At 34.9% G+C, this 22497-nt stretch overlaps 1 protein-coding gene across 1 annotated transcript; it reads right to left on the bottom strand.

Moving 5' to 3' along the window:
- Window positions 1–1476: 1476 nt before the first annotated feature.
- On the bottom strand, window positions 1477–22075 carry LOC143222126 (uncharacterized). The gene is made up of 3 exons (XM_076448123.1): window positions 21898–22075; window positions 9107–9314; window positions 1477–1770 (listed from the first exon to the last, which is right to left on the bottom strand). The coding sequence occupies exons 1-3, from the start codon at window positions 21907–21909 to the stop codon at window positions 1667–1669; spliced, it is 324 nt and encodes a 107-aa protein (XP_076304238.1). The 5' UTR covers window positions 21910–22075; the 3' UTR covers window positions 1477–1666.
- Window positions 22076–22497: the final 422 nt, after the last annotated feature.

The raw sequence follows: 22497 nt of genomic DNA on the forward strand, positions 1-22497 counted from the left end.
CAGTATCTTTTTGTTTCACACGAATTGTGATTAGCTCTGCCGGCTGCGGATTGGCAGGCCCAACGTTTAAATTGTGATATGTCCCTGAACAATCTCCGCACTTTTTAGCGATAGGATCGTTACAATTGGACAGCAGGTCCCGTTATAAAGTAAAGAGTAAACGCATAGAGGGCGGGTGCTGCTTTTTCCTGTTCTGTCTATGGTGAATAAATTTAAAATTAGGAATAGCACTGTAAGACCGTTTAAGAAATTATTTAAGTATTTAGCACATTTAACTTTTATGCGAATGCATTTAAATATAAACAATGGCCTGGCTTGGCCAGATAGTTAGGACGTTAGACTCGCAGTCTGAGGGACACGGGTTAGAATCGTGCTCTTCTTTCCAGTCATGAGAGCGTTATAATGTGATAGACAATCCTATTATTCGTTAGTAAAATAGTAGCCCAAGAGCTAGCGGTGGGTGGTGATAACTAGCTGCCTTATTTCGAGTATTTCACTGCTAAATTAGGGAAGACGACGTTGCGCAAAATTCAAATTACAAACACCACTGAAAGCATGTTCAAAATAGAAGTTGTATTAGAAAGTATGTCTCTCATACTGCTATCCTAGTTTTTAGTTTTTGTAATAAAATAATACTGTTATTATGACTTTGCTTTGAAAATGTAATGTTGAATTAGAAACAATTCAATGGGTCAACTAACTAAAGTCAATATACACATAAGTATTATTAAAACTAGTTTGTTAAAAGTAACCGTACGTAACCTCTTCAATTAACAATAAATTAATTCTCTATAATTTTGTACTTTTATTGTAAAAATTCTTCTGATTAAGCGTATTATTATAATGAAAAAAACATGTGTGTTTCAGTTCAATAGGATTAGTGATAAACCAGATGTAGATTGTTTTAATTCGATTGTAAATAACTGAGAGGTTTTGGTTTGTTTGGAATTTCACGAGGGCTAATAACTGCGCTAGTTGTCCGTAATTTAACACTGATGGACTCGAGGGAAGACAAATAATCACCAACTCACGTCGCCAACTCTTGGGCTGATCTTTTACCAACAAAAAGTGTAATTGATCGAAACATTATAATGTATCCATGACTAAAAGGCCGAGTGTGTTTGGCGATGGGGATTCGAACTCGTGATAAGCAGGTTGCGAAGCGAGCTCCTTAACCATCAGACCCTTAACATGTTGGCTTCCACATGACTTACTGGTGGGTCGTGATAGTGTTCCAGTGAGACCCACGTGCTCTGTTTTTTAAAAGGGTCACTTATTGACTAGGACACGATGGCTACATATACACCTTTCCTAAAAAAAGTAATTATAAAATGACTAGTGGGATCCTGGGAAGTATCGGCAAACTTGGGCTGGGAGCCAACGTGTTAAGAAAATGGTTATCAAATGAAAAATAGGCTTGGGAACCAACGTATTAATAGAATGGATATCAGATGAAACACACACACTCTGAATGTATAACGTTAAGTTATGCTTTTATTCAGTAGTTTAGGGCGTTTATTTGAACTTATAACTCACACGTTTACAGCGTTACATACTAAAGAACACGGAAACTTTGTCTCTCTTGTTCATAAATGGGGAGCAAGGGAAGGGAGTAGTAAGACAGCTTCTAATAGATAAAATTTAATTTTGAAGTCGAAACAAAATTTTATCTTCTTCCACTTTTCTGCATCCTTTCCCTGAATGAAGACATATCAGGCCATCCGCTCCTGTAGTGCAGAATATAATCAGGCAGGTCAACTCCCATGGTAGCTAAAACACAGTGAAAAGTAATTAAAATGATAAACCGATAGATGTATTAAAATTTAATTTAATTCAGTTTTAGGCTACTTAAAATTGTAATACGTAACATAATAAATTGAGGGCTCTTCCGAGATAAATTATAATACGTAACAACCTGGAAACCTAAAATTTTGTCTTCATACTAAATGGACTCTGAGAGTGTGCATCTTAGCATTATTATTTATGTACCTGCGTTTGCACCCACTCACACATCATTTTAGGCAAAAAAACGCATAGAAAAGAAATGCAACCGCTACAGCTCCAAGAGGAAAGAACCTAGAAACCTGAATGTTGTCAGGTTAAACCAAAGCTTTCAGTGCGTTCTTCACATTCCTTTAAATTCATTACATACTGTGATGATGTAATCAAAGCATGGTATCCTGTCAAAATAAAACATTATCTAAGCTATGCGTTCTCTGAACTATCTTCAACTGAACTTAATAAAAGTTGGAGTAGTTATCACCGCCAATTGTTTTAAAGCGTAGATTCATTTACGATGTTCTCTTCAGCAAGATTATTGTCTGAAAACAATTTTATCAGAGCAGTTTATTCATTTGATCAAATTTGCTGTAAGGATAAACAATGTATACATGTAGTTAAATACCAGTATTGTTGTCAACAGAAATTTCGAGAATCTTGGGTAATTATTATATAAAGTAGCCGTCGCAACACGCGGAGAGACAGTATATATTATTGGTTTGCTACAGTTGATATACCATAAGCCTAGGAAATTACAACTGTGATTAACGCTTATTAATCGGGAAACTACAGATATGTGACCAGGAACGTTTATATATGTCGAACATTATAAACCGTTTAACTTCAGTGGATTACCATTGGACGGTAGTATTATTACGAAAACATTATACACCTTCAGTAGCGAAAATATCGATGTGTGATAAGCGAAATTCAAAGAATGTAGACAAGCTAGTTCCCTGTTAATAACTGTTACGATATCAATTCGAAATTAATTCGCTCATCGTGAACTATAGATAAAATATTCTGTTCCAGACCAGATAGAAGACTCGGTATTGTTTGTAAGTGTGTGAAACTTTTGTATATAAATACTTGTTTGCAATAACCATTATTATAAATTGTAATAGTTTGTATAATAAAATATAATTGTGTTAAGAAAGAAAACTGTGTATATCAATATTCTTGAAAATATCATAAATTTGATACATATCGACATTTAATGAAATTCTAAATCCAAATTAAAATTGTAATACTTCAAACTGTAATACGTAATATGATAAATTGGAGGCTCTTCCGAGATAAATTATAACACGTAGCAACCTGGAAACCTAAAACTTTGTATCCATACTAAGTGGACCCTGAGAGTGTACATCTTAGTATTATTATTATTTATCTTCTTGCGTTTGCGCAAACACATTATTTTAGGTGGAAAAACGCATAGAAAAAAAGTGATCGACACAGCTCCAAGATGAAAAACCTAGAAATCTCAAACTTTGCATCAATGTCAAGTGGACACTGAGGGTGTGGACCTATGTATTATTATTTATTTTATCCACGTGCGTGCGCGCACGCGCATCTTTTTAATAAGGCAAGCGAGCGAGAAATCACATAGAAAAGAAATGGTTCCTTATATAAACAACTTCTAAAACATAGAAAAGCCAGTGCGATTTGGTAACAATGTGTTTCAACGCGTTGTTAGCAACAAACGTATCACCTAGTATTCTTATGTATAATTATTAATGGACCTTTCTCTAAGTTTAACGAATGTTTCTTGCCCAGTATATTGTTGCCCGATGAAGTCTCAGGTAAGAAGGCCGAAAGCTCGCATTAAAAGAATTTTAATACAGAGAAAAGTCCGTGCATAATTATACTTATTAATATAAATACATTATGAGTCTTAAGCAAAAACCTAATATTGTTGTTATTCTATGTACTGAAAGTACAAAAACTAAAAGAAACAGAAAAAATACTTGCTGATTTATTTATTTATAGTCTCCATTCACTAAAGAGGTTTGCTTATTATTTAAAACGTTTTTGATATAATAGAAAATACCTCATTTCACACGATTTAAGTTTATAATCAAGCGTGACGTCACGTGACACACTGGATTTTATATAGGTGAGATAAAGTGACGCTGATATATTTATACTGAATTGAAAAAAAGTAATTTTACTTATTTACCCGACTATCTACTTATCTCGTAGAAGTTGCCTATGTGGTTGTAAATAATATGTATGTATATCAGTTACATCTATTTTGGAATATTATCATGAATAATTGTTTTATATGTATATAAATATAAAAAATCAAAACCCCAACTTTCAGTACTTCTCTGAACCAGTACCTTATATGGACCGTGTAGTAACAGTGTACTTCATTAACACATACACTCACAGAGTTATTACGTATTTTTCATACAAGAATAAGTCTGCTAAACAGGCGACTTTTAAAACAAGCACAGCTGTACTTTTTTATAGCAAAGCCATATCAAACTGTCTGCTGTCTTCACAAGTGGAATCGACTCTCTGATTTTAACATTGTAACCGAGAAAACTTACCGCCATCCCACCGGGAAGACACAACAATACTATATTATTTGTAAGTATCTTTCTGCTACAACAATGCTATATTATTTGTAAATATCTTTCTGTTGCAACAATACTATATTATTTGTAAGTATCTTTTGCTACAACAATACTACATTATTTGTAAATATCTTTCTGTTGCAACAATACTATATTATTTGTAAGTATCTTTCTGCTACAACAATACTATATTATTTGTAAGTATCTTTCTGCTATAACAATACTACATAATTTGTATCTTTCTGCTATAACAATACTACATTATTTGTATCTTTCTGCTATAACAATACTACATTATTTGTATCTTTTTGCTACAACAATACTATAATATTTGTAAGTGTCTTTCTGCTACAACAATACTACATTATTTGTAAGTATCTTTCTGCTACAACAATACTACATTATTTGTAAGTATCTTTCTGCTACAACAATACTATATTATTTGTAAGTATCTTTCTGCTATAACAATACTACATAATTTGTATCTTTCTGCTATAACAATACTACATTATTTGTATCTTTCTGCTATAACAGTACTTCATTATTTGTATCTATCTGCTATAACAGTACTACAGTATTTGTAAGTATCTTTTTACTACAACAATACTATATCATTTGCGACTATCGTTCTGTTATATACCTGGTGATAACATAATCTTGTTAAAATGTTGAGCATTTATAATAAAGGTTTTTTCATTAATCGTTCAAGCCATCTCCAAATATTTCTTTTCTAATACAAATGGGTTTCTCGTTACCAAATTCGCATTTAAATGCTATATTATATGCAATATCCCTTCTGGAATGAGAATATTATATCATGTTTAAATTAGTGTGGCTATCCTTGACATTAAGTAACACGAATTATTTGACCATCCTGCTGTGGCCATCGTGAGGTTCCAAAACGAACATTACATGGTGTATGAAATACAAATTGTTTGTGTGACCAATGCTCAGGAACACAAACGTCAAATACGCCATTTATTTCTGATTTCCAAGAAAAGTACTATTTTGTCAACGGGTTTTTTGTTAATTTATTTCAATATCATAATTCACAGTTTTCAACACTCGATTTGTAGTTGTTTGTTAACAAGTACAAAATTTAACAATGGATTATCTGTGCTCTGTCCACCCATTTAGGGCCCGGCATGGCCAAGCTTGTTAAGGCGTGCGACTCGTAAACTGAGGGTCGCGGGTTCGCATTCCCGTCGCGCCAAACATGCTCGCCCTTTCAGCCGTGGGGGCGTTATAAGTTACGGTCAATCCCACTATTCGTTGGTAAAAGAGTAGCCCAAGAGTTGGCGGTGGGTGGTGATGACTAGCTGCCTTCTCTCTAGTCTTACACTGCTAAATTAGGGAAGGCTAGCACAGATAGCCCTCGAGTAGCTTTGTGCGAAATTCAAAAACAAACAAACAAACCACCCATTTAGAGTATCGAAATCCAGTTTTTAGAGTTATAAGCTCTTGAGCTTACGAATGAACCAACGGAAGGCAAATTGTATTGGAACTACTTTTTGATAAGTTCTTGCTTGTTAAAATGAAATTAATCTCCGAGTAATTTTTTAGAAAAATCAGACAAACGTTTTGACAGATATCCTGCTTCTTCTAATATAAATAACAATGGTCATGTAAGTGTAAATTGATTGAAACGAATACAGTTAAGGACTTATAAATAACTCCAAATAACATTTATACACTTTTTCGTGACATTGTATACATTACCACTGATTTTGTTATTGATATTTTCTAATTTACTACTAGGTGTCAACTTTGACGTTAAAGAACAATGGCCTCTTTATTATCTTATAAATAAACTCATTTTTACTTTGTCCTTGATAACAACCGAAGAAAGAAAACACTCATTCTTAGAAAATAACGGAGGACAAAAGAGTTAAAAGTTCCTCCAACAGTTGTTATAGTTGACATAAGATTGTTTGTTTTCTTTTTGAATTTCACACAAAGCTACACGAGGACCATCTGCTCTGGCCGTCCCTAATTCTGTAGTGTAAGACCAGAGGGAAGGCAGCTAGTCATCACCACCCACCGCCAACTCTTGAGTTACTCTTTTACCAACGAATAGTGGGATTAACCGTAACATTATAACGCCCCCCCCGGCTGAAAGGGCGAGCATATTTGATGTGACAGAGATTCGAATCCGCGACTCTCGGATTACGAGTCGAATGCCTTAACACGCTTGGCCATGCCGGGCCTGAAAGCCTGATATAACATAAAATATAAAGCTTATTTTTCATAGCGGATGTGTATTAGTTGCAAATTGGCATGACGTATCTTGCAGTCATTGTCTTATTTTAACAACAGTGGCGCATATCCTTATAGATGAACACTTTTAAAACCTCTTAAGTAAACTATTTTGAACAGTTTTATTTATTTCTGTTTAAAATATATTAATGATGGTTGGATATAATAGTTTTTAGTAGACGGTACGATGCACCAATAGTAGAGAACACGACAATCAAACTTACTTATAACTAATGCATGAAATAGTTTGCCTTTCACATTTTTATACTTTAAGCAATTTTCTGTAGCCTAAATTTGATCAACACTGTGCACGAATGTGCATCACATTTGTGATAACGAAGAAGATTTGGTTAATTTCATGGTAGTTTAGTTTTGGTAATAGAGTACATAAAGTTGTGGAATATAAATATAATCAGTTTCGTAAGAACGCCAACGTAATTGTGAGGGGCAGGCGAACTAAAAGGGTGCCAGAATCTTAGCTACAATTATAGGGAAGTGTAGTAGGCCCAATTATTTTTATACGGGGGTGGGAAGTAGCGGCATCCGAGTGGTAAGTGATTTACATGTAAAAGGACAAGAAATTTAGGAAAAGTATTATTACATGTAGAAGTAATGAACTAGTGTTTTGAATATAAACCGACTGTATTAATTCTAGCCATTTATTACATGTTGAGATTTGCATAATGATTTCTTCATGACTGTGGTTCCATTTTGTGGAGCTAAGACGTAATCTGCTCTGGTGGAATCATTGCATGCACCAGTTCCTTCTAGTGAATCTTCGTAGAATCATGACGTCATCGCCTTTCATGTACCTCAGAACGGCTGGTATGGGTATTAACACTTTTACTAATAAAGCAGAGAACAACGTTTCGACCTTCCTAGGTCATCTTCAAGTTAATCTCAAGTGGGTTTCTCGTCATCAAGAATTACATCTCCATCCATTCCCCCATCGATAAGTCTGCGGACACGCATCGCTAGAAATCGGGTTTCGACACCTCTGGTGAGCAGAGCACGGATAGTCCATTGTATAGCTTTGTTCTTAATACCAAACAATTAAATACAATACATTATGGACTTATCAGTGTTACGTTTTTACTTGTAACCATGGGTTTAGTAGCTCACGAAATGGTTGCAACATACAATGGTTGCCATAAGAACTTGTTATAGGTTAATAATATCCGTATTTTTTCATCCTACATACATATAAGGTAATTCATTGAAAATGTCAATATCTGAATATTTTAAACTTCATTACATTAGGGACGTTTTGTAATGGAATTGACACGATGTTCATGCCGTGGAATATAGAATTTTGATAATGTGTCTCAATAATTATAAATTATTTTATGACTAAATTTCTTGACAGTATATTTGTAATTGGTCAAAAAACAAGTCCAAAAGGAAGATTTAGAGCTTTTACCGTTATTTTAATTTATTTCTTGTAATAGCTATTCTAAAGCAATTATTTTAAACAAAAAAATACTCCAACCATTTCTTCCAAAGAAAATGAAATCAATGTCTTTGTAACCAAATTATAATTTCATGTAAAATTCGTCTATTCAAGTTCTAAGTTTTGCATTGTAATTTTTGTAAAAATCTATATCATTACGTGAGATATTTTTAACATTCTGTCTTCGGATACGTTGGCCTTCTGCTCAAAACTGGTATTTCAAAATTACAGAAAAACAGAACCAACTAAATGCGCCACCTCACTTGTACCTCTTTTCAAACTTAAGTTATTTGTTAGGTTGCGTTAGCAAAAAGCTACACAGTTGGTTATTTGTGTGCTTTTTTTTTTAGGGTGGGGAATCGAACAATAATCTGTAGCGTTCTACGTATGTAAACTTGTTGATGACCCATTGGGGAACCTTAAACAAATCCAGTCAATCTCAAACTATAATAAAGACAAGATAAACTGGAGTAACTATAACTTTAAATTAACATTTGTAGTGTTTTAAGACAAACTCTGGAGGCCTTTTGAACATAATAGAACATACTTAATCTGTTATTTTTATTGTATTTCGTCGAGTACTTTAGTTTGAAAAACTGTTTGTTTTTGAATTTCGCGCAAAGCTACAAGAGGGTATCTGTGTTAGCCGTCCCTAATTTAACAGTGAAAGACTAGAGGGAAAGCAGCTAGTCATCATCACCCACCGCCAACTCTTGGGCTACTCTTTTACCAACGAATAGTGGGATTGATCGTCACATTGTAAGTCCATAGAAGTGTAAATGTGAATCTGTTTTGGAAAGTTCAATGAATTTTACCTTTTTCGTCGGGATATGTTCATGGCTCTTTAAGCCTGACTCGATAGTGAAAGCTTTATATATATATATATATATAGGGGGGGTTACGTTATACAATATAACATATATTAATTCACGCTCAGAAGAGGCAAGTAAAATATTGCAAATATTTACTCCAGTTTTGAATCTTGTTGCTGAGTGCAAGGTTTGATTCCTTCTCAGGGAAATTTGTTTAATATACTTACCTGTTCTTTTTTGTTCTTGCTTCATTCTATTTTGGAGAGTCAACATGTCTGCTTTGATGCGGTTGTCACCATCGAGAGTAGTTAACCCTGGATTAAAGTCTTCCACCATATCCAGATAAGTACGAGGATATACTTTCACTGGCACACTACAGCACATCCCCACCAGGATACAGCCAATACCCAGAAATGAGATGAGGAGTTTCATGTTCTAAGAAAGGGAATAAAATATTAATAAAATACATGATAGAAACGTGGGTAACGCTTGTCATCTTGTTATATAATGGTTTTGTTTGGTTATTTATTTAATTTCGTGCAGAGCTTCTAGAGGGCTGTATCTGATAGTCTACCATTATTTTGAAGTGACATGCTAGAGGGCGATGGTAGTTTTTAACACTCTCAACTCTTTGGCTATATTTTATTAACGGATAGTGGAATTAATCGCGCCAGTATAACATCCACACGTTTGAAAGGGAGATGTTCGGTAATGAAATTTGAATCTATGGTTCACAGTTCCCCATTCGCGTGCTCTAGCCTTGGCTTGTTGTAACAACGGACTGGACAAAAATGATATTTGGTTCACACAACTGAAATTTAATCTGACACAGTAACAATTCGAAGTATATCTAGTTGTTTGTTTTTTGAATTTTGCCTAAGAACACACAAGGGCTATCTGTACTAGCCGTCTCTAATTTAGCAGTGTAAGACTGGAGGGAAGGCAGTTAGTCATCACCACCCACCGCCAACTCTTGTGCTACTCTTTTACCAACGAATAGTGGGATTGACCATCACATTATAATGCCCCCACGGTTTGGTGTGAAAAAGAATCGAACCCGCAACCATCAGATTACGAGATGAGCGCCTCATTACCTGACCATGCCGGCCCGTATTGTGTCTACTCTTTATTTTCATTGAAACGTTTACTATGTACTGTTATCTATTTATATTTCTGTAGATGTAACATTTTGTATTTTTTATCTCTTTGTATATTCATAATTTTATTTATTGCTTATTTAATTTGTTTTTCTTTTATTTCTAGTTATAGCTTTCACACATTTTGTTAAGGGCTCAGAATCTGGCCTATCGACAATCTCAGCACACAATTTTCATGTACTACACCTTTCTCTAACATCACTGATAGATAGTTATTCAATCGATATATAAAATTAATTACTTGTTTTGATAAGGAACTTTTAAATTATCTATGTGCTATTGTTTAACCTCTGCGGCAGGTGTTAATGAGGGTTTACATGAGGCTATTCAACACCGTGCAGTTTTTAATTGACTTTATCTCTTTTTGTATCCATTTCTGATGGATATAAAATTACTTCAAGAAAACTGATTTAGTTTTGGTTTATAGTAAAAGTTCCTGAAAAAGAAACAAACTAAGATTTCTTCCACTAAATTAAATTTTAAACTACATCTCAAAGAGAAAGATCCTCATGTGCTAATGCAGTGCCATGTCACTATGGCCACATGAGCGACTTATTTAACGTATACATGCGTGGTGAAAGGCGAAATACCAAACATTCTGAAGTTCAAAGACGTCACGGATAGACTAATGGCTAAAGATATTCTCATGCAAGACAGACGAATGATTCAGAGTTAACAAAGCCCTTTAGAGAATAGATCATTCGGCGTTTTCCATGAAACCGAATGAAGTGGTACGGTAGAGCGACAGGGCAGAGATAGATCGGAAGGTTCTCTTTCCTAACCACAACTGTCACTTTATAATCCAGAGAAGATACTGCAAGAGTTAGGCACATTACTAGCGCAGTGAACGAAGTAAACATGTATTTGAAGTTGAAGGGTCACAAGTAAAAAGTACTCAAGCTTCTGGCTATACCTTGAGATAAATAATTATTTGTTTTCTTTTATGAGTAAAACGGGGGGAAGGAACTCGATTCACAACTGTTCCATTTGATCACACACGTACCAAATCAACGTTCGTACTAGTTTGAAAAAATACGGCGGAAAAAACAAACGTTTTCTTTAAATCTGTTTTTAATTTTTGCACAGTTGCTTTGTGAACTATATTTTGGTAAGTCATAAATAGGTAAGTTACCTAGAAGTAATACTGTAAGTAAGAATATCTAACTACAGAAACTAATCGTTTGTTTCTGTAAAAGTAAAAAAACATTTTTCAAGATGGAAGTAAATGTAGGGATGGTTAATATCAGTCGTGAAAAAACAATGTAAACAAGACAGTTGGAACGGAACTTGAATCATTCGTACATAATAGGAAAGGCATGAATTATCACATAGTAATAGAAATAAAATAGAAACCATATAACCCGAGAGATTTCTAAAGGTGGACCTTTCTTCTTCAGGGGCAAACATAGCAATATATATTTATATACAAAAAACTATACAATCACAACTGAATTTAATGTTTAATATATTCTACTTTTGTCAGTTAATATTCTACTATACTATGTGCCTGTACCATTATATATTTGTTTGCTTGTTGTTGTTGTTTTAAAGCAGATTATATTTGTAACCAGGTTCTTCACACAATGTGGTTTCAAGTGTAATATTTATAGACAAAATTCGTTGATTCCAAAATCTCGTTAATTCATCAGAATAGATTACTCTTACTGATTGTTAGAGTCGTTATTAATTAAAGTTAAAACGTTCATTAAGGTTCTGGTTAATGACAGATTCTCTATTCTTATGGTTTCAGTATTGTTTTTTCTTTAGTTATGGCTTGATGGTTAGGGCGCTCGACTCGTAAACTGATAGTCGCAGATTTGAATGTCCGTGACACTAAACATGCTCACTCATTCAGCCGTGGAGGTATTATAATGTGGCGGTCAATCCAACTAGTCCTTGGTAAGAGTAGCCCCAGAATTGGCAGTGGGTGTTGATGACTAACTGCCTTCCCTCTAGTCTTACACTGCTAAATTAGGGACGGCTAGCACAGATAGCCCTCGTAGCTTTGGGCAAAATTAAAAAACAAACAAAACTACTTTTAGTTGTTGTTGACACTGGAGTCACTTCGTTTTACCAATGCTTCTAAAGGTTTTCGGTTTTGTTTAGTTTTGAATTTCGCGCAAAGCTACGCGAGGTCTACCTGCGCTAACCGTTCCTTCAGCAGTGCTAGCCGTTCCTAATTTAGCAGTGTAAGAATAGAGGGAAGGCAGCTAGTTATCACCACCCACCGCCAGCTCTTGATATACTCTTTTATCAACGAATAATGGGATTATTACGCCACCACGGCTGAAAGGACGAGCATATTTGATTTGACGGGGATTGGAATCCCCGACCCTCTGATTACGAGTCAAGTGCCTTAACCACCAGGCCATGCTGGGCACAGGTTTTCGGTTAAGTGTAGTACAGCATTATTTTATTCGCGCTAATGAACTGTATTTTGTTGACTGCATAGTTCGGTTATTTTAAAAGTGTTACTTTTAGCCGGTGCCAAGATTTCTTCTTCTATTCATGCTACACGAAATTTCATGGAAAGACACTTAAAAAGATATTCAACTTAAACAATTCATAACCGATTAGAAACTCAGTGAAGGCTGTTTATTAGTCACTCATCTATTTTCATTTTCCAATAGTTAATGCTAGCACAAGATGTTCAAAAGCTGTTGTGAATAAAGAAAATGCAAACGCTTTAATCTGAAATTAATCTTAACATTTTATAATTCTGTATTATTGACAGTAAAAAAAAAAAGTATTATTGAACGCGTAATTAATTGGACATTCAGGTGGTACTTTAAAACAAACAGGACATTATCCACTTCTAATGACCAGAACTATACGTTTGGAACAGTGATATGTCATCGCTATCTAGATTATTGACAGAAATTTATTTTTCAATGTAACCAGTCTTACAATATAAATTTTAAAGTTAGAATCAAATTGTTTTTGAAAATCTCTGATGGAAAAGTGTTTCAGTTTAATTTTTTTGCTCAGTATGGTCATGTGGTTAGGTTCGAGTCGCATTTAACATGTTACAACTAACATGCTATAGAAGTGTGAAGTTGTGATACAATGACGGTTCTACAACAATACTTTGTAATTTCAAAATGGTTCGTATTTTCTAATTTGGAAAGTTAAGCATTTCTTACTAACAGACGTGAAAACAACAGATGTTAATATGATATAATTTTGTTTCCATTATTTTAATCATTAGATATGCAAGTGCGCAGATAAATTCCAAGTAAAAATGCTACTATTTCATTTTTATTTAAAGAGGCCCGGCATGGTCAAGAGGTTAGAGGTACTTGACTCGAAAACTGAAGGCTGCGTATTCGAATCTCCGTTTCAATAAACATACTTGCCCTTTCTGCTGTGGTGTCATTATAATGTTAAGTTCAATCCTACTCTTCGTTGGTAAAATAGCAGCCCAAATGTTAGCAATGGGTGCTGATGACTAGCTGCTTTCCTTCTAGTCGTACAGTGCTAAATTAGGGACGGTTAGCGCAGGTAGTTCTCGTATAGCTTTGCGCAAAAATCATAACAAAGAAATCTTTGAAGAAATTCCCAGTGATACTATGGATAATAGATGTTGACCTCCTTAATGAGGAGAAAACCCGCTTGTAAAGAAAATTATATATTTTAAAACCTGTGAACCTGACGATGACCGAAGAAGGTCGAAACGTTGTTCGCTCCTGTACTTGTGCTTTCTCTAAATATATAGGATGTTGACCTATAACCCCTTAGTTAACTTAATTGTTCTTACAAAGCTATGTACATTTTGTACGAATTCCTTTTTTCAATGTAAAAAAAATTCAGACAGTGTATTAATAGGGTCAGTTGGTCTGTCTTTTACGGTTGAATACTAAATATTTTAACCAAAATTTTCCGCGCATGTCTAGAGGGGTTAAATATTTGTAAGTTCTAGAGGCACTTGTGAGGCACATGACGACTGACTTCCATCTGCCATCACTCGAACTAAAACTTTTAAATTAACTCCTAAACAAGCATAAGTTTCGGTTTTGGTTATCAAACACCACGTGTAATGGCTACACGATGTAAGACTTCAGTCAGAAGTAATCAGAAAATCAAGACATTGTAACAAAAGAAACATTTGTCCAGCCTGTTTCCACAATTTATTGCTTATTTGTTAGAATGTTTAACACGTAAATCCTGCGTGTTAAAGCATTTACGTTGTCACGCATCTTGAAACATTAACAGCTGACCTTTAAAGTAAGCACAGAAAACATTTCTTGTTTTCACTACGCACTTGCTTCTGATCTATGAACGAAATATTATGTTCAAAACAAAAGATCCAAGACTTAGGCTTACTAATATTGCTGAACACACCCGACACTTTCAACTACCGGGGTTTAATAAAAGCGACAGTCAATCCAGTAGGCAACATGTGTTATTGATTAGTCGCCTTCTCTCTATTCAGTAGATCTAAACCACAGGGTCGACTACTGGATTTCTGACCTGACTGTTTAGTCCAAGTGTTATTTAAGGCAACATTAAATTAGAAACCACCAATAAAACTGGTACAGACGATACTGACATTTATTAATAAATTTAAAGATAGTCAGTAATCAAGTTCTCATCTTCAGTGGAGAAAAGAATTGAAAATCTCTACAATAGAATCAGCATGCACTATATTGATTGGAGATAGATATAAGTATTCGATATGGCCTGTTTGGTGGGCTGAATGTCGACCTGTTGATACGGTTATATCATCTGTCAGTGAGATCTTTAATATACATGTTGAGGTTTATATTAGTAACTTTGTAAGGATATTCTTATGTTATATCAGGAATATCTGAAGGAACAATCTCATAGTTGAAGTCAAAAATTACACTTTCTTTATTTGTTTGTTTCTTTTAGAACAAAGCCACATTGGGCTATCTGCTGTGTCAACTGCGGTGAATACTTTAACGTTTCAAATTCGTAAACTTACCGCTGTAATACTGGGGAAGGGAACGTTATTGGTTTCGTTTGAATTTCGAGCAAAGCTACACGAAGGCTATCTGCATTAGCCGCCCCTAATTTAGCAGTGTAAGACTAGAGGGACAGCAGCTAGTCGTCACCCCCCACCGCCAACTCTTGGGCTACTCTTTACCAACGAATAGTGGGATTGACCATCACATTATAACGCCCTCACGGCTGAAAGAGCGAGCATGTTTGGTGTGATAGAGATTCGAACCCGCGACCCTCAGATTACGAGTCAAGTGCCTTAACCACCTGGCCATGCCGGGGTGGCGTTATATTAGTGATTTTAATTGTTTGTTGTTGTTTTTTAGTTTATATATTTCACTTATGAAATAGAGTGTTGTAATATAAAGAATTATTTAGGAAGTAGAGAAACGTACGTTACAAATAACAATGTGGCAGGAACTATCAATCAGTACAAGACATCTCGTTTCTTAACCTAGGTAAACCTGACTTGTTGTGAGGTTTGTTTCTTTGCTTGTTTTTAACCAAGAATAATGCTACGCAACTAGATACCTGTGCTTTGTTCACCGCGCTTTATTGAAACCCGGTTTATAGCGTCGTAAATCCGCAAAAATAGAGCTATACCACTGGGGGGAGGCATAAAAGGAAAGATATATTACAAACTTAGGAGATAATAATTAACAATTATCATTAAAAAGTATAGGGCCCAGCATGGCCAGGTGGTTAAGGCACTCGACTCGTAATCTGAGGGTTACGGGTTCGAATCCCCCTCACACCAAACGTGCTCGGTCTTTCAGCTGTGGGGGCGTCATAATGTTTCGGTCAATCCCACTATTCTTTGGTAAAAGAGTAGCCTAGGAATTGGCGGTGGGGGGTGACGACTAGCTGCTGTCCCTCTAGTCTTAGACTGCGAAATTATGGAAGGCTAACGCAGATAGCCCTCGTGTAGCTTTGCGAGAAATTTATAACAAACAAACAAAATCCTTTAGTCTATTTGAATACCACAGATAAATCAGTTTAGGATTCATTTGAAACACTGAAGCAACCTGATATAGGTTACTGATATGAAAATATAATTTATAATCGTAAATTGAAAGGTGCTTGTTTTAAAACTCATATCATAACTAAAGTAATGTTTGTAATTCTGTCAAAGGGACAAGAGGCTCGCAAATAAAAGAATTTTAACATAGATGATTTGAGTAAATTCTATGCTATGGATAACACAATGTATGAATGTGAGAGGAGGGTCTACTACTCCTCTGGTAGTTTTCAAATATTATCAAAAATCACAAACTGTATTCAGTGTTTGCCTGATCCCGTTTTCAAATATTATCAACAATCACAAACTGTATTCAGTGTTTGTCTGATCCCCAAGCTTAAATTTGTATATTTATTTTTAGCCTTCCAGTAACACAGCCCGAAAGTCTACTGACTTATTACGTTAGTAACCGGGTTTCGATACCCGTGATAGAAACAGCATACTTGTGTAACTTTGTGTTTAACTACAAACAATATTATACATATATAATATATTTCACATGACAAATTTGGGACAAGAAACATATTTTAGTTTTAGAAGGTCAAAACAGAACGGTGTCGCATAAACTTTTATAGATCCTTCAGAATCTGTAAACAACAACCCATATAAAGTTGTAGGCTGGGATACGAAAAAAATTGTAGTAATTTACTTTATTGTTATGTTGTCGTGAACTAAAACTCTAATTAGCCCCCCTTTCTTTTTCCTATTTCGCTTGGAAGGTTATCACGCACATGAAGTGTTATGGAAAGTAATTTCAACCAAATCTTTTATCTACGTGATGTTTCTCATTAGCATCTATAATACGTGAAGGATAGTTAATAGTGTTCGTTTACTCCCAAGTGTATATACTTTCACTTGCTGTATTAATGTTCTTGCTTTTCTTCCCTTTTCCGACATTAGCTTGATAATGAATAACTTTTAATCAACGTATGGAAGAATTACATGTGGGTGTGGAAAAATGAAAATTTTTAATTGTTTCTCATTTAAGAAGTTTGGATGATACAGCTTTTAAAATAATAAAAACTTTTCTTCTGTTGTAAATGAGTTTCTATGTTCTTATAATTTAGTACGAACTGGCTTAAAAACTAAATTAAAAAACAACTGTGTGGAAGGGGGGGGGGCGGAATTCTTAATCTCTAGCACTTTAATTACTTAACTTATTCCTTTCCCCATCCAGTGGCACAGGTGAATGTCTGTGGATTTACAACGCTAGAAACAGGGTTTCGATACCCCTGGTGGGCAGAGCACATATAACTCAATGTGTAACTTTGTGCTTAACTACAAATAAGCGTAACTTATTGCTCAGAGAGGATGGTTTCGTAAATTTTTGCACAAAGCTACACAAGGGTTATCTGCCTCTAACCGCCTTAAAATGTTAACTAATATGATAGAAAGAAGGGAGATAGTCATGAGTAGTCGCTGCAATTTCCTAGTTGGATAAAGTAATATGATTTGATCTTCACTTATACAGCATAACGGGATTTGAACCATGGATCTTTGGATGAACAACCGACACATTAAGCACTACGTCTTGCTTGGCTCAAACAAAAAACAAAGCAAATAAAATTTACTTAAAAGTTCAATAGCACTAAAAGAAATATTCAGGTTTTGGGGGACGTAGTCAAGGTAAAAGTGAATTTTAAAACCCATTACAAAAAAGATATGCGAGATATCTTAAAGACAATTCACAGACACTGAGCTTATTGATTCTACTTATGATTTAGGGTTTGGCACTATTAGAGAGTGACAAACGTTTACTTTCTGACAGTTATATGTCCTACTTGTATTGCGGGCGTGAAATTGTACGACGTTCTGTTGTACTAGACGACTTGTATAACATTATGCCATATTTGACTGGATATCTGAAGGACTTTTCGAATTATATAATAATTTTGTGGAACACACACACGCAAAAAAAAAGCTATTAGAAACGAAAATTAAAAATTTAAACGTAAAAACTAGAGAAGTATTGGCAATCAATGGGCCTAAAATTTATGATAAAAAATCAAAAGTCTAGAAGGCAGTGAAAAACGGATGAAATGTCTCCAATTTCTAATCCAAAAAAGGAGAAATTAGGATGAATATAAAGAAAAAAACATGACTACAGCTTACGTAATTTTTCTTACAAATTTTTAGCCTAAAATTAAAAGCAGGTTAATAATTCATTAGGGTTATGGAAAGAACCTTCACGATCAATGATCGAATTCTTAATTTATGAATCACCGATCCTGATGGATGATGTGGTTAACTGTTACAAACAATAACACGAGAAGGTGACGCTGACCCACTTCTAGCGTCTTTCAAGGGAAAAGTTTATTATTCTTCCCTCTTTCTGAAAAACGCGAGTTATTTGTGATTGGGTAATTAAAAAAAATAATAGCGAATGTAACTTGTGGCTTTAATCTTTCAACCCCGAATTACACCCTTGTGCAAATTAATTAAAACAAATGGTCATTTTACAATATTTTCAGCATGGCGGCCGGTGTAGGCTCGCTGGTCCCGCTGATTTCCTTTAATAGTCATTTTTTCACACAGACGGCGTCATTAGCTGTGTTTTGTACTACAGTTGATCTATTTTTGGGATATATGACGAAATTTTGAGGAATATTACGTCATTCGAAATTGCGTTAGAAGGGCAAGGAGACCAGTCAAAAAACAACTTCTTACCAACTCAATGAAGAAAAAACGGTATCAATGGGGCCTGAAATACAAGAACTGGACGCAAGAACAATGGAGGAAGGTGTTATTCAGTTATGAGACTCATTTTTTCGTACAGGGTCAAAGAAGTCTGCATGTGAGAAACTTCGAGAATTTCACATCAATCAGTTCGTAAAACATCTCTTGAAGAAAATGTATTGGGACTTTTTCAGCTACTATGGCGTCGGAGGCTTACATATCGTAGAAGGTATGATGTAAGGACCACAGTACATCGAAGTTTTACAGAGAAGAGTCGTTCCAGAATTGAAAAAGAGATTTCCAGATGGATCTGGCATTTTTCAGCAAAATCTGGCTCCGTGCCACACATCGAAACTTTTAAAGAATTTTATGACTACGACGCGAATAAAGGTGCTGGACTGGCCTGAAAATTCTCCAGATTTAAATCCTATTAAAAATCTTTGGGCGATTTGTAAAGAAAGACTTTAGGGAAAAGACTGTACCAAGAAAGATAAGCTAATTGAGGCCATATTTGAGGTGTGGTACCACGATCCAAAAATTATTAAAGATTGCAGTCAACACGTGGACTCGATGCCAAAGCGGATTAATGATCTTCTGAAAAATAAAAGCGGTCGTATCATGTATTAATTCGTGAGTAATTTTTGGATTCTCAGAAATAAAACGCAAGAAACTGAAAAAATCATAATTTTCATTCTTGTTTCAATTAATTTGCACAAGGGTGTATTCCACTTTAGGTTTACCATGTTATTTTGATCATCTTACTTGTAGAGGTTTAAAAAGTTTTGTGTAGATAAAGTAGCAAATGAATAAGAGAGAACAAAATTATCATAACATGGTGCTTATCACTTGTACGTCGAAACTCTGTCACATTAAACATGCTCGCCCTCTCAGCCTTGGGAGCGTTGTTATGTAACGGTCAATCCAACTATTATTTGGTAAAAGAGTAGCCCAATAGTTGGCGGTTAATGGTGATGACTAGTTTCCTTCCCTTTAGTCTTAAATTAGGCACGGCTAGCGCAGATAGCCCTCGTGTAGCTTTGCGCAAAATTCAACACAAACAAACAAAAGCACTTGTACGACTTAAAAGTACAATCGTATAGCAAATAGAACGTGTACTGTCGTTTTACTATAGAAGATACAAGAAAGAACCAATAAAAATTCTAGTTTCTGTCAGTACCGACAAATCAAAACCTTAATATTTCCTCAAGTGCTTTTTCTTTAGGTAATGAATATAAATATATAATCATTCATCTTACTAACGCTAAGCTTAAACATTTTAGAATAATAATTAAAATTGAGGTAAAAGCCATTTTTTGTTCAGAATTACAGTGAATTCCAATAAACACCTACTACAGCGACACATAGACGAAACGATAAATAATGTAGAAATAAAACTCACTTATAAAGGTACATAGGGAACGTACAGATTTGAAAACTGTTAACACAAAGTGAACACTATTTACAACTTGTTTATCATTATGAATGTTGTAACCAAATTCATTGTGAAAGTTGGTTTTGTTTTCTTCTAATATATGTATTATTAATAAGTGCTTTCATTTCCATTCCATCAATACTTTAATAAACTGTATGCAGCGATTTTGTTTCATTTTCAAAAACTAATCATAGCTTAAAGTGACCTGTGATCTCTTATCGTTGTCCATTGCACAGTGAATTATTTTTAATGTTTTAAATATAACGATTCTAGAATCCTATCCAACCAGACAACAGCATCGACGTTGAGGTGTAAAAATTGATACATGTTGCTAGGTGTTATTATCCAATAGAGAAACGTCAGTAGATCTTATCGGTTTTAGAAGTCTAAAAGCAGTGGTTCTAAAATTTCTTCGTCCACAGACCACCTCAGCGAGGATAAAACCCCCAAAAAACCCAAAGAAACTGGACCATATAGTAGTTCTAACCCACCCGTTCTGTTCTCTATTACAGTCTCGACTGTGGCTTTGCACATTAGTGACTTATGTTTTGGGCCAGCTAGTGAACCACAGTATTACAATAAACAGTATTTAAAAATTCGCTTCCAAGCATTGGAGACAATAAATCACGAAACGTGTATACGTGCAAGTGTAGGCCCAGCATGGCCAGGTAGTTAGGGCGCTCGACTCGTAATCTGAGGGTCACGGGTTTGAAACCCTTCACACCGAACATGCTTGCCCCTTCAGCCGTGAGGTCGTTATAATATGACGTTTAGTCCCACTATTTGTTGGTAAAAGAGTAGCCCAAGAGTTGGCGGTGGGTGGTGATGACTAGTAGCCTTCTATCTAGTCTTACACTGCTAAATTAGGAACGTATAGTGCAGATAGCCCTCGTGTAGCTTTGAGCGAAGTTCAAAAACAAATGTGTAAGTGTACTAGGGATCGATCTTGAGAAAAACCTAATGATTCACCAGAACCAAACACGTTCGAGATGTTTAGTATCAAATCGAGGGCTTTACCTTGTATCTTAACTAGAATATCAGATAATAATAAAGCGTAATTGCCCTAATCACTCTTGACTAGATCAAATGGTCCTGCCAACATTCTCTTATATAGATTTTGGTATTTTTTTATTTTCCTCTTGTTAGGTAGATGGTTGAGAAGGTATTTTCTTTCGTTTCACGTCGACTCTTTATTCAAACCTAACAAGGTTCAGCAAATATTTTGTTAGTTGGTTTTAAAACCTGAAAAGGTACCAAAAATAATTTTTGTCTTGAATTTCAAATAAAAGCTACTCAAGAGCCATCTGCGCTAGTCGTCCTTAATTTGGAAGTTATAGAATCGAGAGAAGGCAGCTAGCTAATATCACGCACCCCTAACTCTTAGGTAATGTAATTTCTCTAATCAAATAGTGGAATTAACTGACACATTGTAACTCTATTGACAGAAGAGCATATTTGATAATGGAATTCGAACTCACAGTCCTCAGAATGCAAGTAGAGCGCCCAAACATTACCATAAGGAATAACGAAATCGTATGAAATATATTGTCTACATATATATAACAGAACTTTCATATAAAACGTTTAGAGTTCAAATCATTTCGATAGTTAGAAGTTAACTATTATTATTTTGAATTTCTTTGAGTAATATTTAAATTTATTCTAGAGGATAAGTTGGTTTTTACATGCAGTACATTGGCTTTAAGATATTTCAACTTATGTAGCTTTTGTTAAATAACCCGATGGAAGATGGAACACACGACAAGTTCTCACCATTCTCATCATTCTCTTGAGGTACCTGACGAAGACAATGTCCAAACGATAACGACGATCTTCTAGACTTCTACTTTGTCTGGACGAGAGAGTAAGTGGAAAAATTTCTGGAAGTGCTCAAAGTAGGTTTGGGAGGAAATATGGTAGCAAATGTTTCGAGGAATTTCAAACGACTGACTGAAATTGTGGAAGCATCTTATATACGTCAGAGTGGGAGGAGTTTTTTTAATAATAAATCTGCTATATTTATAGGCATGCGCATTACTACGCAACACGCTGAAACCGATTTTGTATTTCGCGCATGAGTATATAAAAGTTGGAAGTTTAAAACGGAATACATTTCAACTAGAAGGTGGGTGGCATTATAAATGTTAGCACTAACGTTGTAATATAATAATGATGCAAGGTTGCGTGATGTTATTTAGGTAAAAGGTATTACTTTACTGAATCGTTTTCGGGTCTTTAACGTTTTTGTTTTGGTTGTTAAAACATTCTTGATTTGTTAAATTTTATTTTGAAATAACATTTATAAAAAGTTAATAATTATAAATATGAAACAGAACGTAATGTTTAGGGACATCAAGAGACATGTTGATCCGT

The sequence above is a fragment of the Tachypleus tridentatus genome, chromosome 8 (genome assembly GCF_004210375.1).
Source record: "Tachypleus tridentatus isolate NWPU-2018 chromosome 8, ASM421037v1, whole genome shotgun sequence".
Classification (NCBI taxonomy): domain Eukaryota; kingdom Metazoa; phylum Arthropoda; class Merostomata; order Xiphosura; family Limulidae; genus Tachypleus; species Tachypleus tridentatus.

Coding starts and splice junctions, on each gene's coding strand:
- LOC143222126 (XM_076448123.1), bottom strand. Junction 1,771..9,106: donor GCAAGAACAAAAAAGAACAG/GTAAGTATATTA, acceptor ACTGTGTTTTAG/CTACCATGGGAGTTGACCTG.